The 18,227-nt window shown below is 27.2% G+C and overlaps 2 protein-coding genes across 2 annotated transcripts; both read right to left on the bottom strand.

The window, feature by feature from the left end:
• Positions 1 to 694: 694 nt before the first annotated feature.
• Positions 695 to 11,925, bottom strand: LOC122860516 (probable E3 ubiquitin-protein ligase bre1). Its single transcript, XM_044164365.1, has 9 exons — positions 11,679 to 11,925; positions 11,123 to 11,503; positions 10,428 to 11,002; positions 7,363 to 7,768; positions 7,242 to 7,294; positions 6,746 to 7,184; positions 3,593 to 3,778; positions 3,012 to 3,530; positions 695 to 822 (listed from the first exon to the last, which is right to left on the bottom strand). The coding sequence occupies exons 1-9, from the start codon at positions 11,923 to 11,925 to the stop codon at positions 695 to 697; spliced, it is 2,934 nt and encodes a 977-aa protein (XP_044020300.1).
• Positions 11,926 to 15,565: 3,640 nt separating this feature from the next.
• On the bottom strand, positions 15,566 to 16,793 carry LOC122860509. Its single transcript, XM_044164352.1, has 3 exons — positions 16,707 to 16,793; positions 15,985 to 16,638; positions 15,566 to 15,705 (listed from the first exon to the last, which is right to left on the bottom strand). Exons 1-3 carry the CDS (start codon positions 16,765 to 16,767, stop codon positions 15,566 to 15,568), a joined length of 855 nt encoding a protein of 284 aa, XP_044020287.1. The 5' UTR covers positions 16,768 to 16,793.
• Positions 16,794 to 18,227: the final 1,434 nt, after the last annotated feature.

Raw genomic sequence — 18,227 nt, 5'->3', positions numbered from 1 at the left:
TATCGGTTCCAATATTTTTTTTGCTTCAAGTCCCCATGTTTTAATTTTTTCGTTTGTAATTATTTCTCCTTTTTTTTGATTCTCAATGCACTTATTTATGACCCAGTTGTTAACTAAGTTCATTTTCTGACGAAATGTTCCTCCTCGTTCAATCTGTTTGTTCCACGCTATAAATTGATAGCGGCCTTTAATATTTTTACATTCACTGTGTTCTCTTAACATATTCAATGACCAAGTTGGATTTTCGCGTGCCAATTTAACTACTCGTATTTTTTCTTCAAAAGAAATGTCACTAGTTATATTAATTTCATCTTCAAGATTTTTATTTTGATTCAGGTAATTCCCAACATCATTATCATCACATCGCCATTGTCATCATTATCATCATCATCGACATCAACATCAATATCATCATCATCAAGGTAATTTTCGTATGTGGTAATACTTAGTTTATCATCTTCTCCTGTACAAAAATTATATTTTTTAGGGGCAAGTGATCCAGTACAAATTCTTGCCTTTTTTTTATGGTCAACATTTTTAATGACTTCATTCGAGCAACTTTGATTATTATCTTCAACAAAATTGAAAATTTCATTTGACTTTATTTTCAGTCCAATTGACTGATTGTCCGAGTTGTGTGTTTGATCAACATCAATCAAATCATCTGTAACTGACAACATTTCATCTTTAATAGTTATACTAATTTTTCTTCCTTTTCAATGAAATCAACCATATTTGATTTGTCGATTGAGTTATCATTTGAAAAAGTAATTTGTATGGTTTCAGCTTGATTTGAATCATCACAGTTATTTGTTTTGTTATCTAAAAAAGAAAATAAATTGAATCCCATTACAATTGAATAAAAATCTTATAGACATTTAAAATGTACCTGCTTTGAACATCTTCTTAGAATGAATTTCATCAACTGGTATATTTCTTTTTTTTTGATATCATCTTGTCTTCACTGTGAACCTTGTTAACTTGTTGTTTTTGTTGTTTTAATTTATTATAATCACCATCATAACCTAAGTTGCGAGTGGCTTCTGCTGTTCCACTTTTTATTGATTCAACTTTTGATTTTCGATTGGATTCTATAATCTTGTTCATGATGACCGTCATGGCATCATACATATCTTGACCATAATGTAATGACAACCTTGAATATATATTGGTCTCATGTTCACAGAGATAATATTCTCTACTTTTTAAAAGTACCCAACAAATATTAAATGAGTCCGTAAACAATTGTTGATCAATTTGTTTAAAATGATGTTTCTTAATTTGTTTCATTTTATTGATGATATATTTCAAACTTGTCTTTTAAATCTTTGTAGCCTTGATTGTTGTATTCGCAATGTTTACAGTATTTATATTGCTGTTATATACTTGAATGATTTTCAATAAATGGAACATATGGAACTAATAAGGAGAAATCAGACAGCTCAGAAAGAGAGCACCGCGATAGTTTTCATGTAAACCCAGATATAACGACGTATTCACATTGGACCACAACAATTATATATTTAATTATTAAAAAAATTAGATTTTTTTTTTTTTTTTATATTTTTATTATTACGTGAAGCAAGTTTTTTACATTTTTGCAAAAAATTGTTTTTTTCTATTTATGCCACATCTCATGACTGTATATAATAAAAAAATAATTATTTTGTATTTAAAAAATTTACATATTTTGATACAGTTAATGTATTTAGATTTTTTTCATAAAAAACAAAGATAATGAATGATTATCTATCATTTATTAAATTTAATAATAATTTCGTTTTCTAGATTTACTGTTGCTGAGGTTATTGAACAAAATTTTTTAAATAATCAAAAAAATCTTAAATGTCCAACATTACTATACTTTAATTGAAAAATAATATCCAAGTTGTTTTTTATATTAATTGTTATTAAATTTTCCAAAAGTTTATATTTTTTGCTTTAGTTAAATGTAAATAAAAAATCAAAAATTCAAGACAAATGTTTAAATTTATTAATAATTATTATTTAAACATTTATTTATAAAACTATCTCAAAAATAAATTAACTAGAATTTGTTACTTTTGTTTCGATCAAGTCCACTGATTGGTTACGATCATTATCAACTAGTAAAAATAATTGGTGAGTGATTAATTTTCGAAAAGTGTCAGAAATGTATTTAATCTTCAAATTTGCCTTCGTTTGCACCTGTTTTTTACTTGAACTTGTATTTTTATCTTCATCATTATACCTTACGTAGAATTAAATATTTTTAGTAACAGTTGAAAAATTAGAGGCCTTTTTCTTATTGAATTCTCTAACAGTTTGTTTCCAATGACAAAGTTGAGTAAAATTTTTAATATTAAAACCACTTTGTTCTCTTAACATGTCCAAACTCCAATGGGGATTTTCATTTGCAAGATTAACAACTTTAACTTTTATTTCATGGGGAACATAAATTTTCGAGTGTGAAAATGATTTTTTGTTTTGCAAATTACAATTAATTTTTAGATTATATGGATCACCAATAATTTCATGGTTTTTCTTAAACAACCGTAACCAGCTATTACTTGCAGAAAATTGTATCGGTTTAAATATTTTTTTGGCTTCAAGTCCCCATGTTTGAATTTTTTTATTTGTAATTATTTCTCCTTTTTTTTGGTTCTCGATGCACTTATTTATAACCCAGTTATGTAAAAAAATGTTTTTTTCACGAGGAGATCCTCCTTGTTTAATCTGTTCTGTCCATACTTCAAGTTCACGGCGGCCATAAATATTTTTACATCCACTGTATTTTTTCAACATATTGAATGACCAAGTTGGATTTTCTATTGCCAATTTAACTACACGTGTTTTTTCTTCGAAAGAAATACTGTCAACTATTTTAATTTTATCTTCAAGATTTTTATTTTGACTTAGTCTATTATCATCATCATCATCATCATCATCATCATTATCATTAAATTCAGTAAAGCTTAGTTCATCATCAACATCGATATAATTTTCAGCTGAAATAGAGCTTGGGTCATTACCTTTTTCTGTATGAAAACTATATTTTTTAGCAGCAAGTGATCCAGTACGAAGTTTTGTGCTTCTTTGATGATCAGCATTTACAATGCTTTCATTTGAGCAATTTTGATTATTACTTTTAATAAAAGTGGAAATTTCATTTGACTTTATTTCTAGTCCAATTGAGTAATCATTTGAGTTATTTATTTTATCAACATCAATTGAATCACCTGTAATTAACAAGATTTCATCTTTAATACTGACACTTTCTTCTTCATTTGAAGTGGGAATTTGTATATTTTTAGCATTACTTGAATAATCACAGTTATTTTTGAATGAGTGATCGTGATAGTTATTTATTTTATCAACATCAATTAAATCATCTGTAACTGGCAACATTTCATCTTTAATGGTTATACTTTCTTTTCTGAATAATTCTTCTTCCTTTTCAATCATGCCAATCATATGTAATTCTTTAACTAAGTTTTTATTTAAAGAAGCAATTCGTATACTTTGAGCAAAACTTGGATCATCACAGTTATCTGAAAAATAAAAGAAATCAAATCAAGATACAATTTTTAAAATATTTCAATAACGTATATACCTGCTTTGAATATCTTGTTAGAATGAATTTCATCAACTGATATTTTTCTTTTTTTTGATATCATCTTGTCATGACTGTTGTCAATGTCAATGTTCACTTTGTTAACTTGTTGTTGTTGTTGTTGTTGCTGTTGTTGATTTAATTGATCATAAGTATCATCATAACCTGAGTCACGAGTGGCTCCTGCTGTTACAATTTTTATTGATTCAACTTCAACTTTGTTTTTATTGGATTTTACAATTTTGTTCATAATTATCATCATGGCCTTATACATGTCATTACCATAATCTAATGACAACGTTGAAAATATGTTGGTGTCATCTTCACATAGATAATATTCTTTTTTCTTTAGAATTTCCCAACAAACATTAAATGAAGTTAAAACAATTATTGACTGCCTTTCTGCTCATGTTTATCAAATTACAGCTGGTCTTTATTACTGAATATATTTTAGATGTTGTTATATTTACAATGGATTATTATTTACTATATTTTTATTTTAACACATAAAATAGTTTTTTTACATCTTTTCAAATAATTTGTTTTCAATATTTATGCAACATCACATAACTGTAATAAATAAATAATTTACATTTTAATATAATTGAATTATTTACATTTTTTTCATAAAAAATATATATCTATATAATCGAAACCAGTGAGAGAAGATATTATAATAAGTCATTATTAATGACAAATTAATTTTTGAAAAAAAACGCCAATTTTGTAAATGTGTTGAATAAACGTCTAAATAAATTATTATGAAATTATTTGTAATCATTACTAATCAATAAATTATTAACAGCAACTTGGAAAATCCATATATCTTAAAAACATATCAATGATTTTTTTTTTTTTATATTCAGCACAGGAGTTTTATTTTAAGTTCGTTTTGATCATCAATGATAATTTATTTAAAAGAAACAAAAAATTTAATTCTATAAACTTTGATACAGAGTGATACAGAGAAGATTTCTCTCTGTTTAATTTATATAAATTTGTCATTAACGTTCGTCAATGTCCAAAACCACCATACTTCAATTGAAAATAATATCCAAATTGTTCATTAATCATTATATTATTTGTTATTAATTTCAAAAAGTTTATAAATTTTATTTTAGTCGAATGTGTTGTTAATAATTAATAAGAGTATAATAAATAATTGATATAGAAGAATGCAAATAAAAAAAATATTCAAGACGATTGTTTTGTTATTGATACTTTTTAAACATCATTAACCAGACACAACTTGCTGAAAATTGTATCGGTTTAAATATTTTTTTGGCTTCAAGTCCCCATGTTTGAATTTTTTTATTTGTAACTATTTCTCCTTTTTTTTGGTTCTCAATGCACTTATTATAACCCAGTTATTTACTCAATTCATTATTTCACGACGAGATCCTGCTTGTTGAACCTGTTTTTTTCAACGTTTAACTTGACGGCACTCTCTAATATTTTTACATCCACTTTGTTTTATCAACAAGTCTAATGACCTAGTTGGATTTTCTGTTGCCAATTTGACTACACGTGTTTTTTCTTCAAAAGTCATTCATTTCAACAACTTGGTGTTTATCAAATTGTTCCATCTTAGTAATGAATATATTTTAAACTTGTTTTCTTAGCTTATATAGGTATAGTTTTCGATTGTTGTATTTGCAATATTTACGATTTTTTTATTGTTGTTTTATACTTGAAAGCACTTGAAAAATTTTTAATAATGAAACACATGGAAGTATCGAATTCAATGGAACTGCATGGAACTGATAAGGAGAGAAACCGGCCAGAGAGTAGCGCGACTGGGCGTGACGGTTTCCATATAAAAACCATGAACAGACATATAAATTATAATTACGCATTTTCATTTGACCACAACAATTGTACATTAAATTATTTAAAAAATTAGTTTTTTTTTTTTCTAATATTTTTATTTTCACATAAGTATGAAAGTTTTTTATATTTTTGCAAAAAAATTTTTTTCTATATTTATGCCACATCACATAACTGTAATAAAAAAATTATCAACATATTTCGATACAGTTGAGGTATTTACATCTTTTTCATAAAAAACAACGATATATTTATCATCCTTTGAATTTAACAATACTTTTGTTCTTTAGATTGACTGTGGCTAAAATTATTGTTAAAAATATTTTAAATACGACACACAATAATGAGGATAATGATGACGATGACGATGATGATGATGACAATCAAGAAAATCGTAAATGTCTAACACCACCATACTTTTATTGAAAATCATATTCAATTTGTTAATTATATTAATTGTTAATATTTTAAAACAGTTTATATTTTATTTTAATTCAACGTGTTTTTATTAATAACTTATTATTGATAATTAATAAATGTAGTGAATAATTGATATAGAAAAATTTGTACATGTGTATAAATGTATTTATATGTAGAATTTGTTACTTTTGTTGTGATGACGTCCGATGATAGATCAATAATAATTATCAACCAGTAAAAATAATTAGTGAATAATTAATTTTCCAACATTATCATCTCCGTAGTTCGTATTTAATCTTCAAATTTGCCCTCGTTTACATCTGTTTTCACTTAAGCTTGTATTTTTATTTTCATCTTTATATTTTACTGAAGTAGAATTAAATTTTTTAGGAGCAGTTGATCCAGTAGAAAAACTAGAGGCCTTTTGCTTATTGAAACCGCTAACAGTTTTTTTCCAACGACTAAGTTGGCGAAAATTTTCAATATTAAAACCACTTTGTTCTTTTAACATGTCCAAACTCCAATGAGGATTTTCATTTGCAAGATTAACAACTTTGACTTTTATTTCATTGGGAACGTACGTGCTTGATAGAAAAAATGATTTTTTTTTTTGCATGTTACAATTGATTTTTAGATTATTTGGTTTACCAGTAATTTTATAGTTTTTTTTAAAAACTGTTAACCACGAAGCAGCTGCAGAAAATTTTATAGGTTCAAAAATTTCTTTTGCTTCAAGTCCCAATGTTTTAATTTTTTCATTTGTGATTATTTCTCCTTTTTTTTTCTTCTCAATGCACTTATTTATAACCCAGTTATTTACAAAGTTCATTTTTTGACGAAGAGTTCCTCCTCGTTCAATCTGTTTTTTCCACCATTCAACTTGACGGCGGTCATTAATATTTTTACATCCACTGTGTTTTCTGAACATCTTTAATGACCAAGTTGGATGTTCGCATGCCAATTTAACTACACGTGTTTTTAATTCAAAAGAAATTTCATTAGTTATTTTAATTTTACGTTCAAGATTTAGGCAATTCCCAACTTTATTTTCGTCTGCAGTACAGCTTAGTTCATCATCTTTTTCTGTATAAACACTATATTTTTTACGAGCAAGTGATCCAGTACGAATTCTTGTGTTTTTTTGATGATCAACATTTTCAATGACTTCATTCGAGCAACTTTGATTATTATTATTAAATGAATTGGAAACTTTATTTGACCTTCTTTTTAGTCCAATTGAGTGATTGCCCGAGTTATTTATTTTATCAACATCAATTGAATCATCTGTAACTGGCAACATTTCATCTTTAATGGTTATACTTTGTTCTGAAAATAATTTTTCTTCCTTTTTAATCAAATCAATCATATGTAATTTTTTAATTAAGTTTTCATTTGAAGAAACAATTCGTATATTTTTAGCATAACTTGAATCATCACAGTTATTTTTTTTGTTATCTGAAAAATAAAAAAAAATTGCATCTAATTACAATTTAATAAAAATCCTAACAACATTTAGAATATACCTGCTTCGAATATCTTCTTGGTTTCATCAACTGATATTTTTCTTTTTTTAGATATCATCTTGCCTTGACTGTTGTCAATGTCAATGTTCACTTTGTCAACTTGTTCTTGTTGTTGTTGATTTGATTGATTATAATTATCATCATAACCTGAATCACAAGTGGCTTCTGTTGTTACAATTTCGATTGATCCAACTTTTGATTTTTTAACTGCAAGTTTGTGTTTATTGGAATTTATAATTTTCTTCATAAATATCACCATGGCCTCATACATGTCATGACCGTAATCTAATGACAACGTTGAAAATATATTGGTCTCACGTTCACTGAGATAATATTCTTTTTTTTTTAAGAGTTCCCAACAAACATTAAATGAGTCAGTAAACAAGTGTTGATCAGCCTTCTCAAGCTGATTTTTATCAAATTGTTCCATTTTATTAATGAACATATTTCAAACTTGTTCTTTTGATTTATGTAGCTTCTGATTGTTGTATTTGCAATGTTTACAATGTTTTTATTATTGTTCCATACTCAGTGTTGGGTAAATGGTCGATTTTTGGGTTTAATACTTTCATACCGGTATGAAAGTATTAAACCGGTATAATACCGGTATGAAAGTATGAAAGTATGAAACTTAGGAACGCCCCCTATGGCATCAAAATTGTCTACCATACCAGCATAAAACTCTCGAATGCTCTCGAATGTCAAATTTTTTGTTGATATATTAATAGATGTATTACAGAATAAACAAATAATATGAACAATATTTGATTATAAAAACAACAACAGTAATGTATTTCAATTTATTTGAACAGATAATAAGCTATTGACAAATGGCTAAGAAACGGATGTAGCTTCCCTGTTAATTTCTAAAGAATTAATTCAGCCAAAGTAATTGTATCCTTAGCTACCATTTTTCCCATAGCTTTTTATTAATTTAAATAAATAAATGGTCATAGGAAAATGGTAGCTAAAGAAATGAAGTTGTCACATGTTAATTCATACGAAATTAATTTTGTTAAAGAAATTAACATGTAGGCATCCTTTCCTTAGCTACCGTTTTTCTATGACCATTTATTTATTTAAATAAATAAAAAGCTATAGGAAAATGGTAGCTAAGGAAAGGAAGTTGTCACATGTTAATTTTACGAAATTGATTTTGCCAAAGAAATATGCAGGCAAACATCCTTCCTTAGCTACCGTTTTTTCTATGACCATTTATTTATTTAAATTAATAAAAAGCTATAGGAAAAATGGTAGCTAAGGAAAGGAAGTTGTCACATGTTAATTTATACGAAATTAATTTTGCCAAAGAAATTAACATGCAGGCAACATCCTTTCCTCAGCTACCATTTTTCCTATGACCATTTTTTTATTTAAATAAATAAAGAGCTATGGGAAAAATATTATCCAAGGAAAGGATGTTGCCTGCATGTTAATTTCTCTGTCAAAATTAATTTCGTATAAATTAACATGTGACAACTTCCTTTCCTTAGCTACCATTTTCCTTATAGCTTTTTATTTGTTTAAATTAATAAAAAGCTATGGGAAAAGTATTAGCTACGGAAAGGATGTTGCCTGCGTATTAATTTCTTTGGCTAAATTAATATTTTATGAATTAACATGTAAACAACATTCTGTTCATAGACATTTTTCCAATAGGTTTTTACATAAATAAAAAAATAAAAAACTATGGAAAAAATAACTAAGGAAGGGTGTTGCCACATATTGATTTATAAAGAATTAATTGAGCCAAAGAAATTAACAGGTAAGCCTCATCCTTTCCTTAGACATTTGTCAATAGTTTTTAATATATTCAATAAATTTATTACTACTGACAAAAGTCTGAGAAAAGGATGAAGATTATTACTATTATGCTATAATTAAAGGAATGATATTCTTAAATTTAAATTATGAGCAATTCAAAATGGTGTGTGACGTAATATACGAAAAATTCCTACAGATGGCGCTACTAACGTGGTATGAAAGTATGAAAGTATGAAACCTCCGCGGTATAATACCGGTATTATACCGAGGTTTACGACCGGTATGATACCGCGGTATTATACAAACCCAACACTGTCCATACTTGAAAGATTTTATAATAAATAAAACACATGAAAGTATAGAGCTAATAAAGAAAAACCAGTCAGAGAGTACCGCGCAGTACCGCGACAGTTTTCATGTAAACCATGACTTATAATTACGCATTTTCATTTGACCACAACTGTACATTAAATTATTTAAAAAAACTAGATTATTTTTTTTTTAATATTTTTATTTTCACATAAGTATTAAAGTTTTTTATATTTTTTCAGTCAATTATTTTTTTATTTTTATTTTTTTAATATTTATGCCACATCACATAACTGTAATAAAAAAATTATTAACATATTTCGATACAGTTGAATTATTTACATTTTTTTCATAAAAAACCAAGTTATATTTATCATTTTTTAAATTTAATGATAATTTTGTTTTTCAGATTTATTGTTGCTGAGATTATTGATTAAAATTTCATAAATACTAAAGACTATGGCGATGATGACAATGATGATAATCAAAAAAATCGTGAATGTCCAACACTACTGTTCTTAATTAAAATAAATATCCAAGTTGTTAATTATATCAATTGTTATTATTTTTAAAAAGTCTATATATCTTATTTTTATTGAATTTTTGATTAATAATTAATAAGAGTATAATAATTAATGAACATAGAATTTATTAGTAATAATAAAACAGTTGTTATATTAGTAATAATATAACAGTTTTTTATAAAAGTATTTTCAAAATTAAGTAACTAGAATTTGTTACTTTCGTTGTGATGAAACCCAATGATTAATGTACGATCATTATCAATCAGTAAAAACAATTAGTAAGTGATTAATTTTTTAACATTATCAGCTTCGTATTTAATCTCGAAATTTGGCGCGTTTGCCTCTGTCTCCACTTAAACTTTTTATATTCATCTTCGACATATTTTACTCAAATAGGATTGAATTTTTAAATATTCAATTTTTTTTAGTGGACAGACTAGTAGCCCTTTTCTTATTGAAATTACTAACGGCCTGTCTCCAATAGTCTAGTTGACCGATGTTTTCAAGATTAATACAACCACTTTGTTTTCTTAACATTTTTAAACTCCAATGTGGATTTTCATTTGCAAGATTAACAACTTTAACTTTTATTTCATGGGGAACGAAAACTCTCGAGAAAGTAAGTGATTCTTTTTTTTGCAAATTACAATCAATTTTCAGATTATTTGGTTGACCGGTAATTTCGTGGTTTATTTTTAAAATTCTTAACCAGCCAACACTTGCTGAAAATTTTATAGGTTTAAATATTTTTTTTGCTTCAAGTCCCCATCTTTTAATTTTCGCATGTGTAACTACTTCTCCTTTTTTTTGGTTCTCAATGCACTTATTTATAACCCAGTTATTTACCACGTTCATTTTTTGACGAAGAGTTCCTCCTCGTTCAATCTGATTTTTCCACAATTCAACTTGATAGCGGCTTTTAATATTTTTACATCCACTGTGTTCTCTTAACATATCTAATGACCAACTTGGATTTTCGCTTGCTAATTTAACTACACGTGTTTTTTCTTTAAAAGAAATTTCACTCGTTACTTTAATTTTACCTTCGAGATTTTTATTTCGATTTAGGCTATTATTATTATCATTATCATCATCATCATCATCATTATCATCAAGGTCATTTTCGTCTGCGGTAGAGCTTAGTTCATCATCTTCTTCTGTACAAACACTATATTTTGTAGAAGCAAGTGATCCAGTACGAATTCTTGTGTTTTTTTGATGATCAACAATTTCAATGACTTCATTCGAGCAACTTTGATTATAATCTTTAAATGAATTGGAAATTTCATTTGACTTTTTTTCTAGTCCAATCGAGTGATCACTCGAGTTATTTATTATATCGACAACAATTGAATCATCTGTAATTAACAAGGTTTCATCTTCAATGGTTACACTTTCTTTGGAAATTTCATTTGACTTTATTTCTGGTCCTAATGAGTGATTGTCCGAGTTATTTATTTCAACAATATCAATTGAATCATCTGTAACTGGCAACATTTCATCTTTAATGGTTATACTTTGTTCTGTAAATAATTTTTCTTCCTCTTCAATAAAATCAATCATATGTAATTTTTGATTTGAGTTTTCATTTGAAGAAGTAATTTGTATATTTTTAAAATTACTTGAATCATCACAGTTATTTATTTTGTTATCTGAAAAATAAAATAAATTGGATCAAATTACAATTTAATAAAATTCTTAACGTTATTTGAAACATACCTTCTTTGAATCTCTTCTTGGAATAAATTTCATCACTTGATATTTTTCTTTTTTTTAATATCATCTTGTCATCACACTTGTTGATGTCAATGTTCACATTGTCAACTTGTCGTTGTTGCTGATCTAATCGATCAGAATTATCATCATAACCTGAGTACCGAGTAGCTTCTGTTACAAGTTTTGTTGATCCAACTTTTGATTTTTCAACTAAAACTTTGTGTTCATTGGATTTTATATATTTGTTCATAATTATCTTCATGGCGTCATACATGTCTTGACCATAATTTATTGACAACCTTGAAAATAGATTGGTCTCACGTTCACAGAAATAATAATCTTTACTTTTTAAAAGTTCCCAACAAAAATTGAATGAGTCAGTAAACAACTGTTGATCAATTTTTTCAAGCTGATTTTTATCAAATTGTTTCATTTTATTAATAAATATAATTTCAATTTCGTTATTTTAATCTATGTAGTTACTGATTGTTGTAGTCACAATGTTCACAATGTTTTTATTAGTGTTTTATACTTGAACACTTTTCAATGAATGGAACACATGAAACTACATACATAAAACTGCATAAAACTAATAAGGCTAATAAGGAGAATCCGGCCATAAAGTGCCGCGACATTTTTCATGTAAACCAGTGATGGGTTTGTAATTTACAGTGTAAATTACACGTGTAATATACCGTGTAAATTACAGTAATTATATGGCTTGGTTCCTTCCATGAAGTTTTTTACACAAAGTTCACTGCGCTATCTTACAGCAACCACGAAACCTTGATTCCACAGTCAGTAATTCGAGAAATTCGACATTTTTTTATTAAATTTGGCGAACTGCTAAGAAATTACCCTTATGTAGAAACATTTGCCATATATAATTAGAGTGAAACCGGCAGAAGAAGATCATGAGAAACCTTATGCACATGCGCGAATATGGAAGCACACAAAGGGGAATCGTATATTCGTGTGTACAAGAATTGCGACTGGGGGAATCAGGGGAATGAAGCTGTTCACACAGATATTCAATTGGCCTTTGTGTGCCTCTGTATTCGCGCATGTGCATAAGGTTTCTCATGATTGCTCATGATCTTCTGCCGGTTTCAGTCTATGTAAATAAATAAAAAGCTTTAAGCTATTGGCAAATGTTGCTAAGTGTTGCTAAGGAAAGGATGTCCCCAAATAAATTAATTCTTAATCTGAATATAGATAAAAAAAAACCTAACTAAATAGTACAATTGAAATTTCGATAATCTTCATTGAGAAAAAATAAATAAAAATATTCAATAAAGAAATAAAAAATTAATAACACATTGTCAAATCTAAATAATGAGTTATTATTTTGTAAGTTATTAAGTTATTATTATCAATAACAAAAAAAAAAATAACTGGTTGATTCGTAAACTCAGATAATACTGGACGAAAGAATATGTCCCAAAAGACTCATTAAAATAAGTGTTCTACATACTTACTGAAAAAAAAAAACAAAAAAAAACAATTCCATTTAGTAGTTTACTTTAGTTTATTGTCAGAAAGAACATCCAAAAAACCATAAAACTTATTTAGAAAAAGAAATTGTTAATAATAAAAAAGATCTGGTAACGTTTGTTGGGGCGTGTGGCCCGCGTTACCGTTGAAAATTTAAAATTTTCAATACTCCGGCTAAGGCCGTGTTAAATTTCATCTCTTAAATGGTTTTTGAAAGTAACAATACAATAATAGTACATTTTTTTTTATTTTTCTGAAAATCGATTTTTTTTTTTTTTTTTTCGTTCAAGTTAAGGAGGTTATGCAGAAATTACTCTTTTTTTTTTAAATATAATGAGAATGTTCTGAAATTTTGTACACAAGTAGATCTTTTCATTCTGAATACAACGGTATAATTATTTTCTTATGTTGATCGGTTAAATTTTTTGTAATTAATTATTGAAAATAATATTTAACATTGGCTCTTATGGAGATTTCAACCATTTTTTTCGGATAGAAAAAATGATGAAAAAGTCTTGAAAAAAATCACACATATACTAGAAACCGAGTTTTATTAATTGCGCAAAAAATTTTCATACGTTGATCGGTCAATTAATGAAAAATTAATTATAAACTTTACAAAAATTAGATGTGGCAACGTATGGCATGTTCAAACACACACATATACCCGCAATCCCATATATTGTGTACGGGGCGCAGGCGCTTTTACTTTATTTTTTTACAGTGTAGCCCGATTTCAGTTTTGTTTGTGACGTCAGAAGCGCCCCGCAACACCCGCAATGAATTTGTGCATAACCTCCTTAAGGCAAGCTATAACTTCTGTTAGAATCAACGGAATGACTTCATATTAGGCTCAAAAAACGTAGTTTTTAAAACTCTATCGCCCCTCAAGGAGTTTATCCTGATTCCAATAGCCATTTTTTTTCTATTTTTGAAACAAAAGAGACAAAAATATTTCAAAAATTCTATTTTTTACTATTTTATGAAAACTATAATTTTTTTTTTGAAAAAAGTTTCGACTAAAAGTTGTAGGATTTTACCACACATGCTTTTTAAGTCTTATACAAAGTATCTAGGACGATTTTGACGAAAGTTAGAGCGTTTTTCAGAAATTACTCGAAAACTAGGAAAGCAATAACTTTTGATAAAATTGTATTAGAGACTTCGTATTAGGCTCAAACAACGCGTCTTTGGAAACATCATCGCTCCTCATTATCTGTTCAGTCACTTTTTTTTTTTTTCTAAAAACTAAATTAAAAAAAAAAAAAAAATGGTTTTTTTTTAATTTTTATGAAAAATGTGATCCATGGATCAAAATTTTTTCAGAGAGGCGATAGAATTTTTGAATACGCATGTTTTAAGCCTAATATGAAGTCTCTAACACCATTTCATCACGAGTTATTGTTTGCCTAAAAAATGACAACGGCACAAGCTATAACTCAAAATGGAGTAGTCGCAGAGGTTTCATATTAGGCTTAAAATAATCGTTTTTCAAAATTCTATAACTTTTTCAAATGAATTTTTATCGTACGAATAGTATTTTTCGTGCAAAAAAAAAAAAATAAAAAACAATTTGGCTCAATAGATATTGCTTTTCTCTAATAGGGGCGATAGAATTTCTAGAGCCGCTTCTTTTGAGCCAAATCCGAAGTCTTTACGACGATTAGTTTAGAAGTTATGAACGTTTTTTTTTTTTGGGGGATAAATCCAATACTGCGGCTGAGCCTTTCGGCTCCTAGCCTCCATAAAAAAAAAACAACACAAAATTGTATTAATTAGTATTATTAATTAACCAAATTGACTAATTGATTCAATAATGATAATAAAATAATTGAACAAGCAAAAAAAAAAAAACAAAAATGTTATGTAAACGTAAATATAATGATAAATCGTACTGTCTATAATTAAAATCGTCATAAGCAATAGTTAATAGTTTATTAAGTCATTGAAATTGTTAATTATATTAATTATTAATAATGATAACTTAATATTTTCAAAAAGTTTATATATTTATTTTAATTAAATGTGTTGTTAATAATAAATAAGAGTATAATAATCAATGAATAATTGATATAGAAGAATACAAATAAAAATTAGATACTCAGGACGATTGTTTTAATAATTATATGAATTAATTAATAATATTTACTTGAACGTTTTTTTATAAAAGTATCTTTGAAATTGGGTTACTAGAATTTGTTACTTTTGTTGTGATGAAATTCAATAATCGCTCAACGATCGTTATCAACCAGTAGAAAAATTGGTGAGTAACTAATTCTTTAAATTTGCCCTCGTTTGCCTCTGTCTCCACTTAAGCTTGTATTTTTATCTTCATCATCATATCCATATTGTACTGAAGAATTAAATTTTTCCAGTGGAATGACTAGTATAGTGGCTCATTTCTTATTCAAATTTCTAACAACTTTTCTCCAACGGTAGAGTTGATTCATAGTTTCAAGATTATCACAACCACTTTGTTCTCTCAGCATTTTTAAACTCCAATGTGGATTTTCATTTGCAAGATTAACAACTTTAGCTTTTATTTCATGGGAAACGGAAATATTTGAGTATGAAAATGATTTTTTTGTTTGCAAGTTACAATTAATTTTAAGATTATTTGATTTACCAGTAATTTCGTGGTTTTTTTTAAATTTTTTTAACCAGCTATCATGTGCTGAAAATTTCAATGGTTTAAATATTTTTTTTGCTTCAAGTCCCCATGTTTTAATTTTTGCATTTGTAATTACTTCTCCTTTTTTATTGTTCTCAATGCACTTATTTATAACCCAGTTATTTACACAATTCATTTTTTCACGAAGAGATCCTCCTCGTTCAATCTGTTTTTTCCACACTTCAACTTGACGGCAGTTTCTAATATTCATACATCCACTATGTTCTCTCAACGAGTCGAGTGACCAAGTCGGATTTTCGCCCGCCAATTTAACTACACGTGCTCTTTCTTCAAAAGACATTTCATCGCTTACTTTAATTTTATCTTCGAGATTTTCATTTTGATTCAGGCAATTCACATCATTATCATCATCATCATCATCATCAAAGTAATTTTCGTCTGTGGTAGAGCTTAGCTCATCATCTTCTTCTGTACAAAAACTATATTTTTCAGGAGCAAGTGATCCAGTACGAATGCTTGTGTTTTTTTGATGATCAACATTTTTAATGACTTTATTCGAGCAACGTTGATGATTATTTCCGAATAAATCGGAAATTTCATGTGACTTAATTTTTAGTCCAATTGAGTGATTGTGCAAGTTGTGTGTTTCATCAACATAAATCCAATCATCTGTATCTGGCAACATCTCATCTTTAATGGTTATACTTTCTTCTGTAAATAATTCTTCTTTTTCAATAAAATCAATCACATGTAGTTTGTCAATTGAGTTTTCATTTAAAAAAGTAATTTGTATATTTTTAGCATTACTTGAATCATCATAGTTATTTTTATTGTTATCTGAAAAATAAAATAAATTGAATCAAGATACAATTTAAAAAAAAATTTTAACAACATTTATTCTATACCTGCTTTAAACATCTTGGAATGAATTTCATCGACTGATATTTTTCTTTTTTTAGATATCATGATGTCTTGACTGTTGACGATGTCAATGTTCACTTTGTCAACTTGTTGTTGTTGTTGTCGTTGTTGATTTAATTGATCACAATTATCATTATAACCTAAGTTACGAGTGGCTTCTGCTGTTACAATTTTCATTGATTCAACTTTTGATTTTTCAATGGCAGCTTCGTGTTTATTGGATATTATCATTTTATTCATAAATATGACCATGGCCTCATACATGTCATGACCATAACTTAATGACAACTTGGAAAATATATTGGTCTCACGTTCACTGAGATAATATTCTTTACTTTTTAAAAGTTCCCAACAAATATTAAATGAGTCAGTAAACAATTGTTGATCAATTTCCTCAAACTGATGTTTCTTAATTTGTTCCATCTTATTTATGATGTATTGCTTTTTTAATCTATGTAGTTTTTTATTCTTGTATTTGCAATATTTACAATGTTTTTATTGTTGTTTGATACTTGTCAGATTTTTAATTAATAGTCAAACATGAAACTAAATTAATAAGGAGATAGATACATACTGAGAAAAATCTAGACTCTCTAGTGCTCTCTAGAGTGGGTATTGTAGAGTGTGGTGTTAATAGCGGTCTAGTTTTTGATTGGTCCGCCATTTCGTGCTTTTTGTATGGAGTAGGGAGAAGAAGGAGTTTCAAACAGTTCAAAAGAGCTCTATAATTTTTTATTGAAATTAATTCAATATATAATTTAAAAAAATAATAATTTATATTTTAAACTATTTAATTATCAAATTATTAAATTACTTATACCCACTATAGAGAAATCGACCACAGAGCGCCACGATCAGCCACCACTGTTTTCATGAGCAGATGTAATTATTTTACATTCTTGCGAACCATTATTTTCCAATATTCATGCTACATCACATAACTGTATATATAATAGAAAAATAATTAACATATTTTGATACAGTTGAGGTATTTACATTTTTTTTTCTAGAAAAACAAAGCCATATTTATCATTTTTTAGATTTAATGATAATTTGGTTTCTTAAATTTACTGTTGCTGAAATTATTTATTGAAATATTTTAAAAACGACAGATAAGGATAATGATGACAACGAGATAATATTCTTTTCTTTTCAAAGGTTCCCAACAACAATTAAATGAGTCAGTAAACAATTGTTGATCAATTGTCTCAAGCTGATGTTTATCAAATTGTTCCATTTTATTTATCAATATATTTTCCGAATTTGTATTTTTAAGTTATATAGTTTCTGATTGTTGTATTTTCAATGTTTACAATGTTTTTATTGTTGTTTTATACTTGAACGATTTTTAATAATGAAACACATAGAACTGATAAGGAGAGACCGGCCAGAGAGTGCTGCGACACTTTTCATGAAAACCATGAACAAACTTATAATGACGTATTTTCATTTGACCACAACAATTGTACTTCCAATAATTAAAAAAATTAGTTTATTATTTCTAA

Source organism: Aphidius gifuensis, linkage group LG1 (assembly GCF_014905175.1).
Source record: "Aphidius gifuensis isolate YNYX2018 linkage group LG1, ASM1490517v1, whole genome shotgun sequence".
NCBI lineage: Eukaryota > Metazoa > Arthropoda > Insecta > Hymenoptera > Braconidae > Aphidius > Aphidius gifuensis.
Note: the sequence above shows the minus strand (reverse complement) of the source record. Positions and strands in the feature narration are given on the sequence as shown.

What these genes read in the sequence shown, in the direction of transcription:
- LOC122860516 (XM_044164365.1), bottom strand. Translation starts at nt 11,925, where the DNA reads ATGAACAAATATATAAAATCCAATGAACACAAAGTTTTAGTTGAAAAA. An exon ending in TTCTACAAAATATAGTGTTT is followed by an intron (nt 11,003 to 11,122) that starts GTACAGAAGAAG and finishes AAAATCTCGAAG; the next exon opens with GTAAAATTAAAGTAACGAGT. An exon ending in GTTCAGAAAACACAGTGGAT is followed by an intron (nt 3,779 to 6,745) that starts GTAAAAATATTA and finishes AAATTGTAACAG; the next exon opens with CAGGAGCCACTCGTGACTCA.
- LOC122860509 (XM_044164352.1), bottom strand. Translation starts at nt 16,767, where the DNA reads ATGATATCTAAAAAAAGAAAAATATCAGTCGATGAAATTCATTCCAAG. An exon ending in TTCCAAGATGTTTAAAGCAG is followed by an intron (nt 16,639 to 16,706) that starts GTATAGAATAAA and finishes TTTATTTTTCAG; the next exon opens with ATAACAATAAAAATAACTAT. An exon ending in TGAACGAGGAGGATCTCTTC is followed by an intron (nt 15,706 to 15,984) that starts GTGAAAAAATGA and finishes ATGAAATAAAAG; the next exon opens with CTAAAGTTGTTAATCTTGCA.